This window comes from Cygnus atratus, chromosome 1 (genome assembly GCF_013377495.2).
Source record: "Cygnus atratus isolate AKBS03 ecotype Queensland, Australia chromosome 1, CAtr_DNAZoo_HiC_assembly, whole genome shotgun sequence".
Classification (NCBI taxonomy): domain Eukaryota; kingdom Metazoa; phylum Chordata; class Aves; order Anseriformes; family Anatidae; genus Cygnus; species Cygnus atratus.
The window spans coordinates 79,742,654-79,764,250 of record NC_066362.1 but is presented as its reverse complement, the minus strand read 5'-3'; the positions used below and the strand labels follow the sequence as shown (position 1 = coordinate 79,764,250).

Genomic DNA, 21,597 nt, shown 5'->3' with positions numbered 1-21,597 from the left:
ACAGCAGGAGCCATATGAGGGAACTACAACCACAGGAAGCATTTTCATTAGGGAAGAAAAAAAAAAGTGGGGGGGGGAGGGCGGGGGGGGGCAGGGGGGAAGAGTTTTCCATTTGTTTACAAATTCTTCAGAAATACTATTTTGAGGGTGGAACTTTCCGTGTTTCATCTCTTCTGAAAATGATTTAAGTTGTCATCAATCTGTGGAAACTATTTAACATGAATGCAAAATGCCTTAAATTATGAAAATTGTGTGACTAATTGGTGAGCATGAAGTTTCTGTATTGATTTGATACCCAGGTGATTATGCATGATAAAAATATTAAGTGGATTTGCCATTTACTGTGTTAGTGTTAGAACAGAGCCATCTTTGCAATGTAATGACCGCATTGAAAATCAAGTAGTTTATAAAGGGCTCAAACATATGATTTTTTTTATTTTTTAAGGAAGTACTCTAAAAGAAGACAGGCAGATATAATGTGTATTCCAGTGCAAAATATACTGGGAAATGACAATTAAATCCCATATAAAAGACAATAATGCACAATAAGCATATTAGCTTCTGAGTTCTGTACGAACAAATACTCATTTAACAAACTTTACACCATACACAAAAGGCAAGAGTTTCACAGAAGACGTTCATAAACGCATAGTATTGATACAATTTTTTTTTGTTTGTTTCAAGCTTTCATTGTCTTTATAATGCTTGGAAAGAATGAGAACAGTTGTGAAATAACAGTATACAAATTGCCAGTACATAAAGAATTCAGATGGCTAAAAGATGATGAACACAAAAAGCTTGATTCAGATTCATACTACAGTTCTTCTGTACCTCCAGGATAAAGTGTAAGAAATAGTCTACTTTAGAGACCATTTTGGAGAAGAATGGTCTGAAATAGCTTTAATATTAATGAGAATTAGGTTGGTACTTTTTGAAGTAGAATGTGAATGTATCAATTTTTTATTGTGATATTATGTCAATGCAAACATTTTCTGTACAAATCTCAGCAAAACAATCTGAAAAAAGAGACAGTGTGATTAATCCATATCTTTTAAAAATAAATATATACAATATTCACATTTGGGACAGTTCCAGAAATTAACATCCAGGTTATGTAGCACTACATGAAACAATTATCTATTATCATAAAAAATGCATTTGCTGTACAAATATATATATAAATATGTATGTATAAACTTTTTCAGTGAAATGTCTGTGGATTCATTGAAAAGAAAAGCATGAGATATTCATATTATCAGCTAAGATTTAGCTCTCAGGTGTCCACACATGTAGCAGTCTAGAGCATCATACATCAGACAGAAGTAGATTTTCAGTGTTGAGAGCATTTTGTGTTCTGCTTCTGTGCCACCATACCAGCAAATCAACTTCACTTATCTGTTTGCCTTTTCTGAGCATCTGCAGAAATACAGCTTAACAGAATCAGTTTGACTCAGTGACTGTTATTGACTGCACCATGTCAGACAGGGTTTCTGCGTCTACTTCTTCTTTACCATTATCTGAATTTTCTGATGAGATGTAACAGCCAGAATCTCTTGGGCAGTCATTTAACTGTGATTTGTCAAAACTGGGCTGAGGGCTTAAGCTCCGCATCTCCTGACCACCCTCACTTGTCTGCTGTTCAACTAGAGAGAACAAAATAAGAAAAAAAATGTCAAAATAAGTACCCTGTGAAAGAGTTTGAGACAGCAATGTGGCTGATCTTGAGAAACTGTAGAAAAAGAGTAGGTAATATAAACATGGCTTGATCAATATCTTCTGTCTATCAGAATCAGAAACCTCAGCATCAAAGAACTAAAAATATGATGACATGAGCATCTAAGTTGCTGTTGAGGTTGGCATTGATCCCGTACTATGTTGCTCAGAGATGAATGCCTGAGACTTTGGCCTCATCCTTCAGACTGTACACAGGTGCACCAGTCACCATGCATGGTCACCATGCCCACAATAGAGTAAGTAGCCTTTCCCCTCCCACACACATACATTCCCTATCCTGCTCATGCAACATCCTAGTTAACCATGCAGCATACTGTGCCTTGTTTATAATACATGAATGACAGGTGCTGTGTCTTTTGAATGTAATTCCCACCATTTCACCTACTCTGTGTATTGCATGGCAAGATATAATTGGCTTGTCTTTAGAAGTGCTCAGCCTAAAGATATGGCAATCAGATTTCCTAAAGCACTTGATTTTTCAGTGGGAGTGGCTGGCTGATGGAAACTTCCTAAACTTAGCTTGGTAGCCAAAAGGATATTTTCCAAAACACAAAGGCCTCAGAGAAAGCTTAGATGCTTAATTCTTGCTATGTTTTTTGAACACCGTTTCAAAACTAAGTAGAAGCAGAAAATCTTGCAAATAAAGTGTCCTTGTTTAGCTTGCTGCATAACTAATCTGTTCAAACTCAAAAATCTGCAGGCCAGGAAGAGTATTGGCAGACCTCTCAACAGAGCTCAACAAGCTGGTATGTTGCAGACAGGATATACCTGTATATCATGAATCTAATGTATCCTGTGGTTAAAGTTCATGTTTGTATTTTCTGGCTGTAAAATACATGATGTTTACTCACAGTAAATTTCTTCAGAAAACAAGGTTTAAATTTAAAATCTCTTTCTGTCATTCTCTTTCTTTTCCTATTGCTCTCCAGTAACTGTGTTTTTACTTCAAACTGTGGCTTACTTTCCAAAGTATGAGGAACAGATCTTACAGGAATAAAAGGTTTTACCTCAGATTTTAATCCTCTGAAAAATGGTACCTTTTTGCTTTTGCAAAGAAAGTTCCCTTATTTCACCTGACTTGTTGCTCCATGGCTAAATAGTTCGCTTTGACTCTTTGGTCAGATATAAGTTGTCTCAGTCCAAATACAGGCAGTATGGAAGTCCTAGTTCATGAAGGATTTCATCCTTCTTGGAAATCTAGATCTAGTTTAGTTCCAGGGTAGCAGCATGGAATTATAAAATTTCCAGAAGGAAAATTTCTACAGACTTGTTTCTACAGATTTGTTTCAGCTATTAGACATTATAAACTTTTGCAACATGAGAAAGATTTTCACTTTTTTTGTTTTGTTTTGCATGACAGAGGGCACCTTTCAGAGGATTTAATTGATATCTGTAACTGTTTGATCTCCTCTCACCTTACAGAATGTAGTTTGCTATGTCAAATGTTATCTCTGTAGGGAAAATATTTGATTGGGTAGGGTCCAATTGATTTCTGATATAAGTCAGTAACGAATTACAAAAGGAATTACAGCAGAGAAGGTATTACTGCTGCTATTAGTAGCAACAGAAGTAGTTTAGCCCAAACAACGGCAGATGCCCCAGTAAAGCCCTGTCTAAACTGTGTCATTAGCTTCTCGCACCCATCCCACCAGTGCCAAGAGGACCCAGGTGACCCTTGGTCGCTGTGGGCTGACAGAGCCCAGCTGGCGGCTGCATGCAGACCTCCTCAGCGGCAGCAGGCAGGGCTCCCCTTACCTCTGCTGTAATCCCCGACCAGCCCTAATGCCACTCGCTGGGACTTTTATCAGCTTCTGGGGCATCAACTGCTGCCCGGGCAAGCAGTGACCTGAAAAGTGTTAATCCTGTTTACATTTTCAAGGTCAAAGAGGAATCTCTATCCACTTTGCCTGTTTTACAGCGGGAAAGAAGACCAAGTAACTAGTGGATTAAAAAAAAAAAGAAAAAAAACTGCTTCAGTTAGTATTACAGTAGTGCTCTGTTAATGGTTGTGGTAGCTTAAGCAAGTTCCTATGTGAAAAACATCTTATACTATTTTGTAACAGTGTCTTTCCCTTGTGTGTTCCAGGGACAGAGACACAAGCAAGCATGGAACTGAGATTATTTTTTTTTTAATCTGAATTTAGATCAGTTTTAGGAGAATAACAAATTTCTATTTAGGAAACAGAAATGTAAAACTTCTGTCTCCTCACTAGAAGATTTTTTTGTTGTTACATTGAAAACTGAAAAACAATAATGCTCAGGTGTTTGGGAAAGTGAACATATATTTTCTATTTTTTGTTCAAAACAGAAAAAGTTGAAGAAAAAAATCATATTTAAGAAGAAAATACTGAAATCAATCAAGTTATTTTTCTCTTTTTTATGAGCAACTTAAATATTATGCAGTATCTACTAAACCACTTAAACAGGATATTGAGTATTATAAATAAGCATAGCATACAGCTTTAGATGTTCTAAAAAAAACAACTACTTTTTTTGTTTGTTTGTTTTTTAAAATTTCTTTTAGCTTTTGGTTTTCGCTTTCAGTTCTACTTAGTTCCTTCTTCTAACAAATACATGTTCAATTTCCCCATTAGTAAAGGTAAGTTTACTGTCTTAATCTTTTGGACATCAGAAGAAAGATACAATGCACAGGAAACATGAATTGATAAAAATTAAACTGCCATTAAATGTTGCAGAATCATCGGAAACTACTATCTTATCAACAAATGGAAGTTCTATTATTTTTCTACAGCAAAGCAGTTTCATATAAGATATATAGATCATTTTGACAGATATTCTAATACTACTTTAGACTGTAGTATTATATGCAGACGACTGAATAAAATGTTAGGCTTTTAGACTTGATAATGGATGTGTGATGCATATGTATCTTCCTCATGATTTAGATCTTGGAAGTGAACATTTTTTATTCAATGACATAAATGTTCATAACACAGGCAGAGATAGATCTTTTTTTTCTTTCACTAGCGTTCCCCCTCTTTTTAATCAGTTTAAAGTCCTGATTAGGAAAGCACTTTAAGCTTAGGTTTAAGGCAATTCTACTCAAGAATGTATTGAGGTCACACTGACTCCAGTGTCATTATGTTCAGATGAGTGGTTGAAGCTTAGATTTTGTCTTATGAAAGAAAAAAAAAAAAGGTCGACCCAACAGCAAGCCGTACTTCATGAGCATGCCCTCAAGTCTGCCTTCATGAGATTTTCCCAGGAGGTGAAATGGGCTAGGAGCATGATGCTTTAGGCTGAGTCACTTGTGTGCTTTCCTGGAAGGTGATGCAGTGCAGCACAACTGAACAAGTAACTAGAATGATGTGCATCTTCAAAACTGATGTTAGACCTAGCCAGGTGTGAAGGAGGTCAACCTATCAACCCGGAGTGCCTGTACCCATTAGACCACTTAACTGTTAAGATGAAACAAAAACTCATAGTGCAACAAACCAGAAAGGATCATTGTAAAGCAGTAAATAGTGATACTTCTTGAAAAAGAAAGACCCAAAGTGGGTCTGTATACCTGCAATACTTCAGAGAATCAAAGGAGTAAATCTTTAGTGGATATTTACAGACACATAAGGTGAAAAATAGCACTTGATGAGTCAATGACATAGCTTCTGCTTTCAATAGCAGAGGTTGCATTGACATCGGTTGGGCCTTCTCTTCCCACTGGCAAAGATTCTCCAGCACTCAGAGTAAAATACAAGTGGGAGAGATACTGAACAGGTATGAGAGAAGAGTTTATGCTGAAAACAGAAGTAAGCTTATTTTTCTCTAAAATCAGGAAGCAAACAGATGTGTCTGAAAAAAGTGAAAAATACTAATATTCATGCAAGGGAGAGCTTCCTGGAATATGGGAATATTACATACAGGTCAAAGGGTTGCAGCTACCACAGTGAAGGAGGGGAGATCATCTTTCTGCACCATTTGACCTTTAATGATATTGTGTAATTCCACGGATTTAAAGGGACAGCCCTGTGTAAGTAGAACTCTTGATGCTAGGTCTTCATGTAAGGAATACAACTAAGAACTGAAAACTGTATCATCAGCTATTTTGCTGTCCAAATGAAATAAATAAGAAACAAACCTTATGTGATGCTGGCAGTGGGATTTAGAGTATGATCTGGCACTTAGATACAAAGAACATGCTAAGGAAGTGGATTTGGGGAGATAAGGGTAAGATAATTATCCCCAAGATTGCACATGTGTACCTTTTTTTTTTTTTTTTTTCCCCTATACATGAACTTTATGCACATATTCAAAGTCTAATTCTTCTTTCACTCTAAATAGTTTCAGACTAATATAACCTACTGGACTTCAGGAATGAACCTCTTGACTTCCATCATCTAAATGAGAAGACAATCAAGCCTATTTCACACACCCACAAATGTGTGTCCTGGGAAGCAGTCATGAAAGAAGTTGCAAACTTCTTTTATTACTTTATTCATTAACCATTCAGCAACTGCTTCACTTTAAAAATAGCATCCTACAAAAGCACAGACATCCATCTCCTGTCTAGAAGCCATCTGGGAGAAGAATGGAAAGCTATTAAGAAATACTTTATGAAAATGGCCTTTTTTTTCCTTTTTTTTTTTTTTTTTCCCTCCGTAGACATGAATTCATGGAAACCAATCATTTTTTTCCCCAAATATATAGGTCTGATCAACTTACAGTAAATCTAAAAAGATATTTGTGGAGGGTGGAGAAGGTCATGAAGTGCTTCAAAGACCTTGCAGTTTTAGAATAGTATTGCTACATGAAGCACTTGAAGATGGTGAATTTGAGCCTTGACTCACAGGAAAGGTAGAAAGAATATAGCACAGTACCGTGAAGGAAAAAATTTTAAAAAACAAATAAAACAAAACAAAACACTATTCGGTAGCATTTCCTAAATAAAACTCAGTTTTTAATTCCTGATGTGAGATACGTAAAATCTTTGCTCTTAAATTCATGGAGGTCTAAATCAAATGTAAGATGAAAATATTCTTACTGCCAAAAATCATACATTTTGGGTGGCTTTGAGAAGTATATAATGTGGAAACTATTGCTGTGAGTCCTTTTGTTACAAAATTCAATAGCTGTTTGCTTATTCTGCAACATGAATTATATAGTCTCAGGTATGTGGCATGAAGAAACCACCTAGTGTAATGTAAAATAGATGTCAGGGAAAAAAAAAAAAAAGAAGAAATGAAAAGCCCTCTAAAAACGTCTGGACATTTAGCAATATCAGGTATTGCATTAAAGAAATATAAAATCATGTTTTATCATTACATTTATAGTAGAATCAAGTAAAATGAGGCTACATTCCAGGATACTTGGCTTTTATGAATAGTATTAGAGTCACAAACACTCAGAAACCCTTGCATTTCAGCTCTGGAGCATATCTTCATGGATGAGACTCCATTCATTAATCAAACACATGCTTTGTGGAAACATGGATCTAATGCAAAGACACGGAACTATTCCAATCTGTGTGAGAAAGATGGGATTAGAATAGTAAATGTGATCTATGGTTTTATTATTATTATTTTCTCTCACGAAGCTTATAAAGAGAATGAACTTTTACCTGGTAGAATGCTGAACTTCTATCTAGAACACTTTTGGCCAGTAAACAGATTACATTGTAACTGTGGGTAATTATGCTGCTCACTTCTAAACAATGCAGAAAATCAATTTTAATTAAGAAATCATTTATTCTGGACTCAGTCATGCTCATTTAGGAAAAAAAAAATATTGACCTAGGAAAGTTCACTTCAGATGCAGAATTCACTTTCACAATAGCACTCAGCTCTTTCAACCCAATTTTCCAATTGGGTTGACAGAATCACAAAGAGGTCAAATGATTTGGACAAGGTCAGACACATGCTGAGCTTATGCCCAAACTTGACTCCCCATCTTTCATTATAGCTACTTAACAGATGACTTCTATCAATTTTAGTCTTTAATATCTTCCTTTTCAGAGCAGGTTGTTAAATTTTGTTCTGTCACTACTGGTCATGTGATAAGCACCATCAAACTTTGACAACCAGATGAGGGAAGGATTTGATTCAGTCCTTATTCAAGAGAGCATGCTTATTTATATAACCAAGACCTTATTTATTTGTGTTTTATCTTAAAATATACAGGAGTCTTATGACACCCAGACTGAAATGAATGCTTATAACTGGGATGGCATTTAAAGATGTCTTAGTTTTGGTCCCTGTGAGTATTCGTAATTTCTGGTAAAACTATTTTATTGAATTTGAATACTCTAAAGATTGTTTATACCTATCTCAAGTGAATGTGAAACAAATATTCATTTCATCTCTTGATCAAAAATCGTCACTGATTTTGAAGCATGTGCCACTCTATAAGATCTAATGTTATTTTCTCCAGAACCATTATAACAATTTAAAGTGTTAAACTGCCATACAGACATAATCAGGGTTACCATTTTACCTGGAGAGAAGTGACTTAATCCCATGCTGCTAACCGGGAAGAACCCTATTTAGGTAGTTAAGGTGAATTTTCCAATATTCAGTGTATGGGACATGTCCTTCACAGATTTGCTTCTTGCAAAGGTTCATATAGAAGATAAAGTTATTAACACATCTTCAGAAAATGAAAACCTTGTTGTTATCTTCTAAAAATATTACGTGTCTTCTTGCTATGCTTTTTGCTATGTAAGAAGCATAAATAGTAAACCATATCCTCAATGTCCCAGAATAGTTTGACACTTGCATAGCCTGATGAAAACCATTATGTTTTGGTTTTGTTTTTCACCCTGATGCAGAACTCTGTAAAACTACAATCTATCATTTTTCATTAATATTTTTTTCTTGTTAAATATCGATATAGAAAAAACATATGCAATAAAAAGTGCAGAACGTGTGGCAAGGCTAATTACCTGGAAATATACACAAAGATACATGTACACAATTCATGGGAAAACTAAGGAAATGAATGCATTTTCATATGATTTCTAGCTGGATACCTGCAACACAATTCTTGGAAAATGTAACCTTTTCTTTCCCAGATTCATTCTTTCAATCACTACCTCTATATAGACAGCACTTCAAGAGTCCTTTTCTAGCCCCTCATCTCAAAAAGTACTGATAAGAAAGAAGTACTGGTCCTGCTGGGCAAATAAAACCTTTTAAATGTTTCTCCAATGTGTTTGCAAGAAACTTACATTTCGGTGATGCTGACTAAGAGAACAGGAAACACTGTGCATTGAAATGGGTTTCAGAAAAAAACAAATGTAGAGTGAAACACAAGGAAACAAAAGGGTGGATTAGAGAACATCTGCAGGGAAAGTTGAATGAATGAGACATTCTTAGAAACTAATGTACAGAATTCATGTAAAGAAAGATTAGGATATATGTGTGCCTGCAGGTATGTGCATATGTATGTACATGTGCTGGAGTGACAAATGGAGAGCCACCTATGCTGAGGAGAGAAAAACTGGACAGCTAACAAGACCTGATATTAAAATAAAACAGGAAGGCAGAGATACCTGTTCTTCCAGGTATCCTTTTTTTTTCTCTTTTAGATGCTTCTCAATTGAGAATACACATCTGATGAAGTAACTGGTCAGGATAGGGGTGAATTTGCACAAATATTAGTGGAGAAGAAAACATCTTTTTTTTTTTTCTATTTTTTTTCCTTTTTTTTTTTTCTGAGTATCTAATTAAGTAGATGCTTAGCTGAAGTTTCTCAGAACTTGACCTAAATTCTTGTTGTAGCTCTCATTGTAGCTCTATTTTTTTTTTAGTCCTTGACTACTTTTTTAGCTTTATTTTTTTAAGTACTAGCCCAGAGTTTGGGAAGTTTAATTTTCTGCTCTTGCACAGACCTTGTGACTTTTGGCAAGTCATTTAACCTCTCTTGGGGTTGGTTTTACAATCATAAAAAGGGTTGCTCTCAAGCAATAGTTGCTATCAATGTCTAGTTTAGGACCTATCAACAGGAAATCTTAAATCATTCATGTGTTACAAGTATAGTGATCATGTACATGTCTAGAATAGATGTACAGTTAGCCGTCTGGACAAATTAAGAAACCACCAAACTCAATGTTTCATGTTTAAAAGAAAAATCATTAAACAGATCAATGTGGGGATCATTATTTCTTTAAATGTCTTTCTTCAGTTAAAATGTTCGCATGACTGTCAGAACTTAAACACTTACTGTCATAGTCCTGTAGATTTTCAATTGCTGATAACAATCTCGTCCTGTCTTCTGGGTTTGAAATATTCAATTCAATCAGGTGGCTCTCCTGTAGATCCTTTAAGTCCTCTAGAGTTTCATAGCCATTTAGCAAGAGCGTTGAGGCGTATTCCTATGAAAAGAAATTTGCAAATCTCTCATGTAAACAAGCACTATTTTTTAGTAGAGGAATACGAACAATTTCTCCTTTACTTTTTCATCAGGTTGAATGGACTCCACTTTTCAGTCTGATGATCCTGCCTTTTGTACAAAACTAGAGACTGAGAATGAGAGAGGTAGAGATATCTTGAGGTCATCTTGGCCAGCCCAGCACCTGTGGCTGAGTTGCCTGCCAGAGCTTGGCAACAAATTGGGTCAGGATAGAGGTCTGTCAAAAATGATTTAATCTACTGACCTTCTGGACTTTCACGGGTCACCCAATAGAGTGCCTTCCATACTGGGTCCAGGAAAGCCTCTGATGTAGGGTGTGCTCTGCCTTGGCACAGAAAGAGCCCTCAGATAAAAATGTGAGTGTGAGAAGCTGAGGGAGCCCTCAGCCATGCTGTGTCACACATGGTCCCCCTTCAGCTGTATGTCAACACAATATGAAACTCTACATCTACTCCAGGATGAGGAGTGCTTGCATCAGCACAAAAAGCAATAACAGCTAATAAAAATATTACATGTAAATCACGACCTAAGTATGCTTTTAAACTCAGTCGGGAACTAGGGATCCAGAGAGGGAGAAGCACAACATGAGCACAGGGCAAAAAGAATACTGCTCCCAAAGATCATGCAAAATTAGAAACCTAAATTCTGAATGTTGGCACTTGAGTCACATTGCAGTCCTGTCCCTGAGATTTCCACATACTCACACACCTCCTGCCCAAAGGCACACAGTTACAGGCAAGTTACTTGACAAGTCATCACTGTGCCTCTCTGCATGGAGCCTTTTGGCCTAACCAAATCTTGTGGTAAAATGCAGTTGTATAAACCACTGACATCAGATAAGAAACAGACATTAAACTTATTTGTGTTGCTGACTTCAAAACTGCTGAAACCTGCCATTCTACAACTGCCTGTAAATTACATCAAAACCCAAGTGCACTGAAATTAGAGATTTCAAACACAACAGGGAAATGTTTGCTGACCTGCAGATGGACACATTCCAAGAGTTCTTGCAACGTTTTAGGCTTGGTCCTTTTGCTTCCTCTGTGAGCCTTTATCTTTTTGGGTGCAGCTTCTTCTTCCAAAATAATATCCACATAAATGAACTTGAAGTTTCCTACTTTGTTGTTCAGCATGCCTGTCCATATGCCCATGGGGGTTTTACAGATGATATCTATAATATCTCCTTTCTATAAAATAAATAATAAAAAAAAAGCACATCTGGTTTGTGATATGTGGATTTTCCTCTATGCACCAAAACCAGCACAGAATCTTAACCAGTCAGTGTGAAGTAACTTTTTAAAATGACCTAGATTTAGCTCCTTCGCTTTTATAAAATCCCAGAAAAATGCAGTCACAGAAAATGGAGCTAGACCTTATCTCCAAAGCTCTGTGAAGGAGAGGTGAGCATAAGCAGCACCTTTCAACTTCTAGTGCTCCACTTGGACCCTGAAAGGGCATAGGGTTTCACCCTGCTAGCAACTTTTGCAATGGATACTGGGCATAGCTTCGGCAAAAAGCAAGAGAGCACTGTGAGGTTATTTTCCATATACACGCTTTACACAGCTTCTCACCTGGCTCCTTCACTTTAAGCCACTTACACAATAATCTTATTACCCATCATCCCAGAGGTCTTCAAAAACTAATAGCTGGGCTAGATGAAAGGTGAACTCTTACCCATTTTACAGTAAGAAACACTGGCTACATTTCTCAAAGGCAATAAAGAACATTTAACTCCCTTAATATCTTCCTGTCAGTCCTTCCCAAAGGACTGTCAAATTCTCCCATTATTATTAACCCAATTGACTGGGAAAATAGTAGAAACACCTTAGCAGACAGAACTAAAAGCTTCAGTTCTCCACACTTGTGTGTGTACTCACAAAGGCAAGTGCAAAAAAAAAAACCAACAAGAGTGACAACACAGCAACTTCAAGGAGGCTTGTTGATAACGGTGCTCTCACCAAGCTGTGGGAACTGATGTCTCAGCTCAGTACAACAGTCATTCTGAGTAATTCTGGTAGCAAAAAAGTCATACCTTCTATGCAGCTTGCACCCATGACATTAAAATTGAGTCCTCTCTTCTGGTGAGATACTATAGAACTTACAAAACCACTGGAAGTCTTTAAAGAGTTCTACAACAAATCCCTACATACACAATTTGTCATTCTGTTACAAAACAGAAAAATTAAACTCAGTTTGTTAAAATATCTTATAACAACTCTGAGATTTTTAAATGTTTTCTGATCTGGTCAAGAAAATGCAAGTAAAGCTGTCACCCTAGTTTGGTTAAAACCCAAGTATGAAATTCACTGTGTTTAAATAACCTGATTTCATTAGAATATGAAGCTTAGAGCTATGAGCATGTTTGAAATGGGAACTAAACAAACATTTGTTTAAAGCTCTATAAGCATATATATTATTCTACACACTTATGGAGGGCTCAGGAACTTTAGATATGGATGCACATCAGGATTAGGTAGCTCTAAGGCAAGCTGCAGTTTTAATTCAGATTCAGGGCACTGAAATTTATTGTGGTATTCTTAGGGGTTTTCAAACCTAAGTATTAGTTTTTAATTGTAAAATACACCACCTTAGCGACTTTAAAAGTAACCTTGGTGCGCCAGCAGAAATTTGCCATTTCATTACCTGATAAACTGTTTTGAAAGAAATACCCTAGGTGTGTGTAGAAGTGGAGGGCAAGTGTTGAAAACTGCAAATACTTGTGAGCAATTGCTGTAATACAGGCCTGAGAGGAAAGAAAGGACACTGCAGTGAGATACATATGAGGATTTTGACAAGAAGAGGCTGTGAAAAAAATAAAAAGATGAGGCATGGATACAATCTGGATAGGAAGGTGTTTACAGAGAGGGAAAAGGAAGATTTTCTTTTAGAGAAGAGATAACAGATGCAAGTAGTCTGGAGAATGATGATATTGATTGTATCTGTGCATGGATGGAGAAGAAAAGGGCTGGACCTTTTAGTAATGTTGAACTGGTGCCATGTCTGGAGCTTCTTTTTCTCACTCCTACAGCATGGACACCCCTGCCATGATGCCAGAGCCAGAGGAAATTCATAGTTCAAAAGTGTGAGTAAATAAAGGCTTAATGGAAAAGTGAGCTGTTTCCATTAAAGACAATGAGTGCCACCAAGATTTTGACACAACCTAGCTGGGGAGGGAACTTCATGCCCCATGAGACTCTAGATTTTCTTACTTCAGATCTCCTAGGGAAGCAACACGCGTTTTACTGTGAGGAAATATTGTACTGTACTCCACACTGATGAGGTACCTCCCTGGAGGCCTATGCCTTAAAAAGCCTTTAGCAGCAGCTGACTTAGCAGCATTGTCTGAACTAAGTCATTACAGAAGCACTGCAAAAACAGATCTGTATTGCTTTTAGAGTGATGCATGTGCTTAACAGTTAAAAATATTGTAGCAAGTACATTCTTCACATCTAAAACATGCCTGCAGTGGCCTTACTGGAAAAGAAGAAATCCTGATGGTTTTCTTACCTTAATTTTCAGAGAGTCAGTGTCATAAGGACTTGGTGTGAAGTCGGTGTGCACTTTGGCTCGACCACAGAATGGCCCACTGTAAGGGACTTCATCATCAAACCGGAGGCTATCCCTGTTGCTCGTTCCATCAGAGCAGCTGGTCACCCCACCTTAAAGAGATTCAAGTGGAAGCTGAGATCTCCTGCACCTAGGGCCCAGACATTCAGTTCTGCACAGCAGCAGAGAGGAAGGCGTTCAAAAGCACAGAATTAAGAAAGAGCATACCCCACATGGTTTTGACACATTCCAGGAAAAATACATTCAAGAAAAAGCATGCTACAACAGACTGAAGAAAATAGGTTGGAGATCTTTCATTAACATCTTCCCTACAATAATCTTTTTCTGGTGATGATACTAATAGACTACACATTTTACTTACAGACTTTTTTGAAATATTACCTCTGCAGATTAATAACATGTACTCTGAAAGTGCAATTTAGAGAATTAATTTTGCTGAACTTCTCCTGTTTAGTCAGAGAAATGAAAACAAGTACTGTAGAAGTTATTTTATTTCATTACAGAGCTAGCTAAAACATCAAAAGAACCTGCATTGCAGAGCAAAATTTTAATCTTATCAACATTTCTGCCTGTCATTTTATCCAAGTTGAGCAATAAAATATCAGCAGAGCAATTCAAGCAAATTTGAGCAAGCTCTGCAATATAGCATCCAAATATGTTTTTAGATAAGAGCAGCAGTGTGTTGGAAGTAAACTCCCATATATAATTTTCACAAATCACATCACAGAAAATGACCATAAAAATGTTTTTTTGTTTGTTTGTTTGTTTGTTTTTGGTTTTTTTTTTTTTTTTTTGAGGTGATTGCTTAAGTGCACGGCTCCATCTCAGGGCCAGATAAACAACTAAGTGGAAACAGCCAGGACCCCAGTTCAAGACCCCACTTATGGCTCACGTAACGTCTGCAGTGATGGCACAGCAATATCGTCATGGACGGCTGTGACCTGCTGCCCAGGGGCTGTCCACAGCAGAGCAATTGAAGATATGTGGAGGTGAACTCCACCTCTCATCAGAGATTCGTTCATCCTCCAGTTGAGAATACTCCGTTGGGTGCGGGGGTTCAGTGGGATTTCAGAGAAGTAGACTGCGTCTCTGCATCATGATCTGAAGCTGCCAGGTCAGGCTCCCATCACCTGTCATCTCAGACAGACATCTCACATTGTCTGTCTCACATCCACAGAGTGAAAAATGAGCTCACAGCCACTATCCGCAGAGAGGATGCTTGTGTGGTTGCACCCAGGAACTGCAACTCTGTGGGTGCCAGCACCCCAGCAGTGCTACCCCCCCAGAAACATTCATGGTGTATGTACCAACATCATTCACTGTAATCCATGTTGTTGTTGTTGTTGTTAGTGTTATTATATTTTTACTTCTTTTAATATCTCCACTCTTAAAAACACTCAGCTTATTTCAGGCATACCTTAGCTGCCACCCATTTGATCAGATTATATTTTTGTCTGCCAGACTGAAGAGCAGTCTACTACCACATTTTTGATCACCAGCTCTGATACCTCAGACTTAAGCAATAACAACATTGAACCAGGGACTGAATAAGAAGTATGGATATCTTGTACTTACTAGATGAGCTCTGACCACTGTTCAGACTGTAGAGACTTTCCATAGAGTCACTGGCTTTTATGGAGCCCTTCTCAGTGTGTATTCCACCACCAGGATCACTGTCATCTTTTTCTTCTTCATTCTTTAAAAGAAAAATCAGATGTTAACCACCCTAAGATTTATTTTAGTCAAACTTTTTTTTTTTTCTTTTTCATTTTCAGTCATCATTGCACTTGGAGATTTATTCATAACTACATTTTATTAAGAACCACTCCAAGAGAGAAGGCATTTTAGGAGCTGATGACTAGTACTAAGGATACCCAATCCCAACACTATGATCTTGGAGAAATCACTTATCTCCTCTCTGCCCCACTCACTTAATTTCACTTCTTCTCAAGTGATTCTCCATCTCAGAAGACTGCAATATATTACAACAGAACAAAGGCTTATAATGAGAAATTTGTAGGTAGCCAAATAAGATGTTTTTTTTCTGATTGTCTGAGGAAGAAATATAAACTTTAATTCTGAAAGCTCATGGTGAAGGCCTTGCTGACACATCTATGTTTTGTACTGAGCCTCTGAAAATCATGGGCACTTAGAGGTATGTTGGCACACAAGCAAGGGCATTCCAGAGATGGCTTGCACATGTACAGCGTCAATATGTTTTAGCACCATACTCACTACCTTGCTTAACCTACACATTGGCCTCAGAATCCTATGCATTGCAGAATTAACAGATGCATTTTTATCTCACAAAATCTAATGGTGTATGAAATCTGTTCCTGGAATTTATGACATTAAATCACGCCTCAGAAATCACAGCTTACACACTTAACAAATTCAACAAATTAAAGAAGGCCTGTATTTCAGTCACCGATAAGTTAGGGATGATGTAACAACTAAGTGAAATAATGTTGAGCTCTCAAAAGAAGGAATTTCTTCAGCAGATTGCATCACATTTTCAACGTGCGTACTACCCTCTTGTATTTAGGATGTTACATCACATTTGCGGAAATGTTAATCATCCATCAGGTTACTGATGAAGTCAAGTGAATATGACACTGCATGTACGGAGACCAATACAGGTACATACAAGGCATAACACTGAAATGAAAGACTATATTGGTTTTCAGCAAGGACAGAGCTTGTTACACCAATCATCAGTATAAGCCATAGATTAATCAGTGGACCAATATCATTGGTCATCATCTACTGCAGGTATGAAGATCACACTATATGTGAGTCCAGCCAGGTAATTCATTGAATTTCTGTCATGTGAATAGTTTCTGTAAATGTGCAGAAGGTAAATGTTGAAATGAGTTTTCTTTCTCATAGTATAAAATTCATGGATTGCAACTTGCTGAATTTTAGCAAAAAATAGAAATTAAGGTAACAAATTAGGAATTCTTGTCTTTGACCTCCAAAACTGTTAAACTTTTTATTTATTTTAATTTAATTTAATTTAATTTAATTTTATTTTATTTTATTTTTTCTAGTTGGGAAGTTTCATGTTTATTTTTCCTAGTTATTTGATGTTGATACATGTATGAGATAAGACGCAGACCAGCTAGATTTTTTAGGGATCCTTTTTCCTTATGTGTTTTAAAATTTGGAACTCAGTGACACAGGATACTGAGGAAACAGGGTTTACAGTGTGTAAAACAGATTATATGTTTTTTATATTTAATAAAGATAGCTTCACATAGTAGATAAGAGAAAAGCAGATAAAGCATATGAGTTGTCATGCTGTAGGACGCTGGCTGACCTCTACAAAATGGACTTTGGAAAAAAATCTTGTATTCAAAAACAAATTCTCCAAATGAAGTGTTTCGTACAGGCTGAGTATCAGACTGATGACTGGGTTCATCCAATACTCCCCTATGTTCACATCAAGAGATGTTTTGTGATACTTATACAAATTCTCCTTGATGACAAAGCAAAATTCGATGACGTAAAACTTCTAGGTCTAACTTGAGCCCTTACTGTGTGATGCTGTACTTGTTTATGTGCATGTGTGTGTACATTAGCATGCACAGGAAAGAAAGCATACATAGTAGAAGTTGTTTTAATTCAGTACATTTAACCATGTTTTCATAGAATCTCGTAACTGATAGATGCTTGAAACAAGAACAGGAAAAAATGTACATAACATCACTTCATATGCATTATCACCAAATACAAGATTCTTAAGCCGTGTTTACCATCTCCTCAGAGAGTGCCTTGATGTACTTTTTGCCCATCTTTTTCTTCATGGTAAGGGAAATGGCTCTCATCTTCTTACCCAGGCTTCTTCCATTACTTGCTGCTTTGGTTTGTACTGCATCTCCAACATCACTTACAGTCTCCAGTTCAGACACCTGATTTGAAATAAAAATGTAAGAAAGAACTCACCAAGAATATATAATTTGGTACAGAGGAATGAGAATTACAGAATAATATCAAGGACACCAATGCAGTTAGGATGACAAAAGTTAGTCACAGCCATTTTCCTGGTGAATAGTATACCTAAAAAGGTTTGCAGCACACCCCTGCACTGCAAATGACAGAAAAAAAATATATATAAAATATATATCTTTCTGGAATTGTTGTTTCCCTCTGTTAATTGTCTTTAATCCAAACAAGAATTGAGGGGATTTATACAGGTTGCTTGAAAACAAAAATGACACATCTGCAGTCTGCATACATGTGTTGGTTACTTCGGGAACACACCAAAATGAAGTGCACTTTTGTCTTTTTTGAAAACTTGCTTCTAATCTTCACACCACAGTAAGAAAGTTTCAGCATGATTCTGTTGTTCATTTTGGCAAGAACTCAATCATCCAGACAGATCCAGGTACATAAGACAGGTTCTCACCAGTGTAGAATTTATGCAAGAGTTACCCAATGGTTTTTGCACAACTGTTATGGGAAAGAGATTTGAAGAAAGTAAAAATTTGTGTGATACAAACCTCAGCTGAATCATCTGTCTTTGATACTGAGTGATGTCTGAAACGGTCAAAGCTTCCAAAACTACTTGTGCGCTGTAAAGAAAGAGAAGACAAACCTGGAATCACTGATGGTGGTTTTATTTATTTATTTATTTATTTATTTATTTATTTTCTGTTTTGAAGACTTAAATACAGCTGTCAAGTCACTGATTTATGTTAAAAATTCCTTCCAAGTCATTGGACTGAGAACTGCTATACCCAGTGGAAACAAACGAGGAGGTGACTATATTGAAAACAAGTATTACTGTACTGCTGGAAACAGAAAAATCAATAAGAGAAACAATACTGCTTCAAATAGAAATTAGATAAAGGGTATGATTCAAGTTCTTTACATCAGTTTCACATAAATATACACAGATATCTGTGAGTTACTTCTGGGTTAGATTGCTGTCTGTGAGCTTAGAAATAAAAAGCTATTTCCATGAGTATTATGTGAGCCATAGAGCTGGTTATGGTCATGGAAGCTTTTCAACTTTTATAGTTTACTTTCATGGCTGTGGAAACTGTTCAGGCTTCTTTACCAACAGGAATAGTCAAGAGCCACTGTGTAGTGTGAATGCATTTTGTCCAAAATGTGTATGTTGTGGAGGAGTAACAGAATAATCAGGCAGGCCCCACAGTTTTGTTGATGACAAGTCAGAGACGCCTTTAAATTTGCTCCTAGTATCAGCCAGAATTTGGACATTTATCAACTATACAGAGTCCTTAAGGGCTTGTTTTTACATCTGCACCAGTACTCAATGCTAAGTCTGGAATGAATCCTTTTTTTTTAAAACTCTTTACTCTTACATACAAAACGAATGTATTTTAATGCAGTGTCAGATTTCTTGAGTGGGCTTACTATTATACACAATGCAATATCATCTCAGTTTATTTCTAAGTGCTCAAAATTCCTCCTGGAGGAAAAGAAAAATCAACATTGAACTAAATAGCAAACCACGAACTGTTTGCACATCTTGAATGATTTAACAAGTGATTTCAGACTACCTGGTTACAGACTGTTCTGGATTTATTCATCCATTTACTTTGCCTACATGATTTCAACCAAACTGATTCCTTGCTCCATTGCCTACATTCCCCCCAGCCACACGAGCCCTCTTTTCCTCTTCCCCTGGTTTCTAACATGCCTGTCGTGCCCCCTTCCCCTGGCATCTCCAGCTACCTCTTTTCACTGTTATCCAGGAAACCTGCAAGCCTGAAAAGGACCTGCTAGCCCCTTGCATTGCTCTACCATTTCAACTTTCACATCTTCTCTACCAGGTAAGGTAGCTTGAGAGGATACTGAGGTGGATCATCCATTGGGCAAGAAAAGAGGAGGAGAAAAGGACTTGTTTAATAGCTGATCCAATTGCCTGCGTTTGTGTTGCAGACATGCTTAATGCTGGTATAAACCTGTTTCCAGTGAAGCTAAGGGGAAATCTCTCCACAAATGTAAAAGGAGCAGAAAGACACAAACACTGAGTGCTTTAGGAAATGCTGCCCTTACTTTGCCTGTCCTCCAGGTCCCTATCCAGATGACTGGGTTAGTAATGCTGTTGAAGTGACGTGCTCTGAAATGCTGGAAGACCACAGACCTTTTTGAGCTGACACCTAAGTAAAAATTTCAGCTTCTGGGGACTTGCTGAGTGCTGATACAGTACTGTGCCTGCTCTGCCCCTCTGCCCACAGTCACCAAGATGCTGTTCACTGCTCTGTCTCCTTACACTCTCCTTTCCTGGCAGTAGTTAGTCCTGTGAGAGACTCAGCAGTAATGCTGCCATACTCCTGACGCAGTACACGGTGACAAGTTGATATTCAGTCTTCACAGCTGTGGTCTGGTCTTAAGGAAGGAGTTCATCAAAATGATACCAGCTATGATGAGCACACACACACCTCCCCTGAGTATTTCCATCTGGGAAGGACCCCATGTTATTCTGTCCCTGCTCATAAATCAAAAGGTTACTACACGTATTAGCTTCTTTATCTCTTACACACAGTCACTTTTAAACTAAAAATAGTTTGCAGAGGGGAAAAAAATAACACAAAGAAAAGCAACGAGAAGCCACGTGAAAATACTTTGTCTTAAGTCTCTATTTCTGAAGAAGAAAATTTGCCTCTCCTGGAACAGAACTGAAAACAAAAACTCCCCACTGTTTCATTTCCCTGTTTTTCCACCCACACTTATTTATTAACAACCCCCCGCATCCCCAGATAAATAAATAAATAATTTGGACATAGCAGTGGGAGAGGCCTGAGTACAACCAGATAGAAGAAAGTGTGCCCACATTTTGGGTCAGTGTTTTAACCATTGCAGCTTGAGAGGAAAAGAAATAACACCTTTTTTTTTTTTTTTTCACTAACATTTCTAGGCCTATGTAACCTGAAATATATTTCCAGCCAAAGGTTATTTGAAGAAGCTGACCCAGATTTGTGAATATTTTTGGACAAGTAAAATGACATTTACTATTCACTGAGGTGAAAAAAAAAAAAAGGAAAAAAAAAAGAAAAACTGCACCTCTGCTCTTAATTGATTGTAATCTCACAGAAAATCTCTGTTGGGTAAACATTGTGGTTTATTTGTTTGTTTTTACCCTGTGAAGTTGAAAAGGACCATTTAGACTGTACATTTTAATTTTATCTAAAATTCCCGTATATAAATTTGCTATTAACTAGATGGACAATATCCTGTGACAAGAGGTTAGCTCAATAGTATGATATAAAAACACAGCCCTAAGGATTATGGTTCTATTAGACAGGATTAACAACTTTCACTGGCTTGTCGACCCAGCCAAATATGCCCTGAAGCATGGAGCGAGAGGCTGGGAATCACAGCAGTATTGGGAAGGTATAAAATAGTCTCACACAGTGATCTCTAAACATACACTGACCTTTCTGTTGCATTCAATCACTTGAAGATGTCTAGTAGGAATAACTGTATATTAAAGTGCAGATGTGCTGCAAATACTTTAAAAGGAACAAGAGCAAAACATTGTTTATTGTTGGTCTTACCTATAAACAGCTTGAGCACAGGGAAATCAGTTATTCTTTTTTGACCCTTGAAACAACCCTATATCCTACGTGGGCAGAAGCCTTGGGCTATTTTGTAGTATACTTCAGTGTTGTTTCATCCCTATTAAATATTAATAAGGGTTAGAGGATGATTTCCACTCTTCTAGATAATGGTCTTGTTGCACTGGAGAGTACTAAATAGGGCTGCTTCAGCACTTCTCTATACTAACTTTTTCCATTAAGTAATCAATAGCTACCACCTTTTAAAAATGTATTCAACCCCATTATACTGATAACAAAAGGCAGATTTAGGAGCTATGGGCTGCAGGGGAGCAGGACGATGACTTTCAGTAGTTTTAGTCACTGCATTAGTGTCAGGGAACACCTACCCTGTGAAGATAAG

General features: G+C 37.2%; 1 protein-coding gene across 1 annotated transcript in view; it reads right to left on the bottom strand.

Moving 5' to 3' along the window:
- Positions 1–1,350: 1,350 nt before the first annotated feature.
- Positions 1,351–21,597, bottom strand: part of SAMSN1 (SAM domain, SH3 domain and nuclear localization signals 1) — a 34,755-nt gene continuing 14,508 nt past the window's right edge. Inside the window, exons 2-9 of the mRNA XM_035540636.1 lie at positions 18,168–18,239; positions 17,421–17,576; positions 15,241–15,361; positions 13,606–13,757; positions 11,079–11,285; positions 9,906–10,060; positions 6,073–6,079; positions 1,351–1,635 (exon numbers count right to left, since the gene is read on the bottom strand). Coding sequence (XP_035396529.1) covers positions 1,441–1,635; positions 6,073–6,079; positions 9,906–10,060; positions 11,079–11,285; positions 13,606–13,757; positions 15,241–15,361; positions 17,421–17,576; positions 18,168–18,239 — 1,065 coding nt within the window. The 3' untranslated portion in view covers positions 1,351–1,440. The remainder of the gene's footprint in view (positions 1,636–6,072; positions 6,080–9,905; positions 10,061–11,078; positions 11,286–13,605; positions 13,758–15,240; positions 15,362–17,420; positions 17,577–18,167; positions 18,240–21,597) is intronic.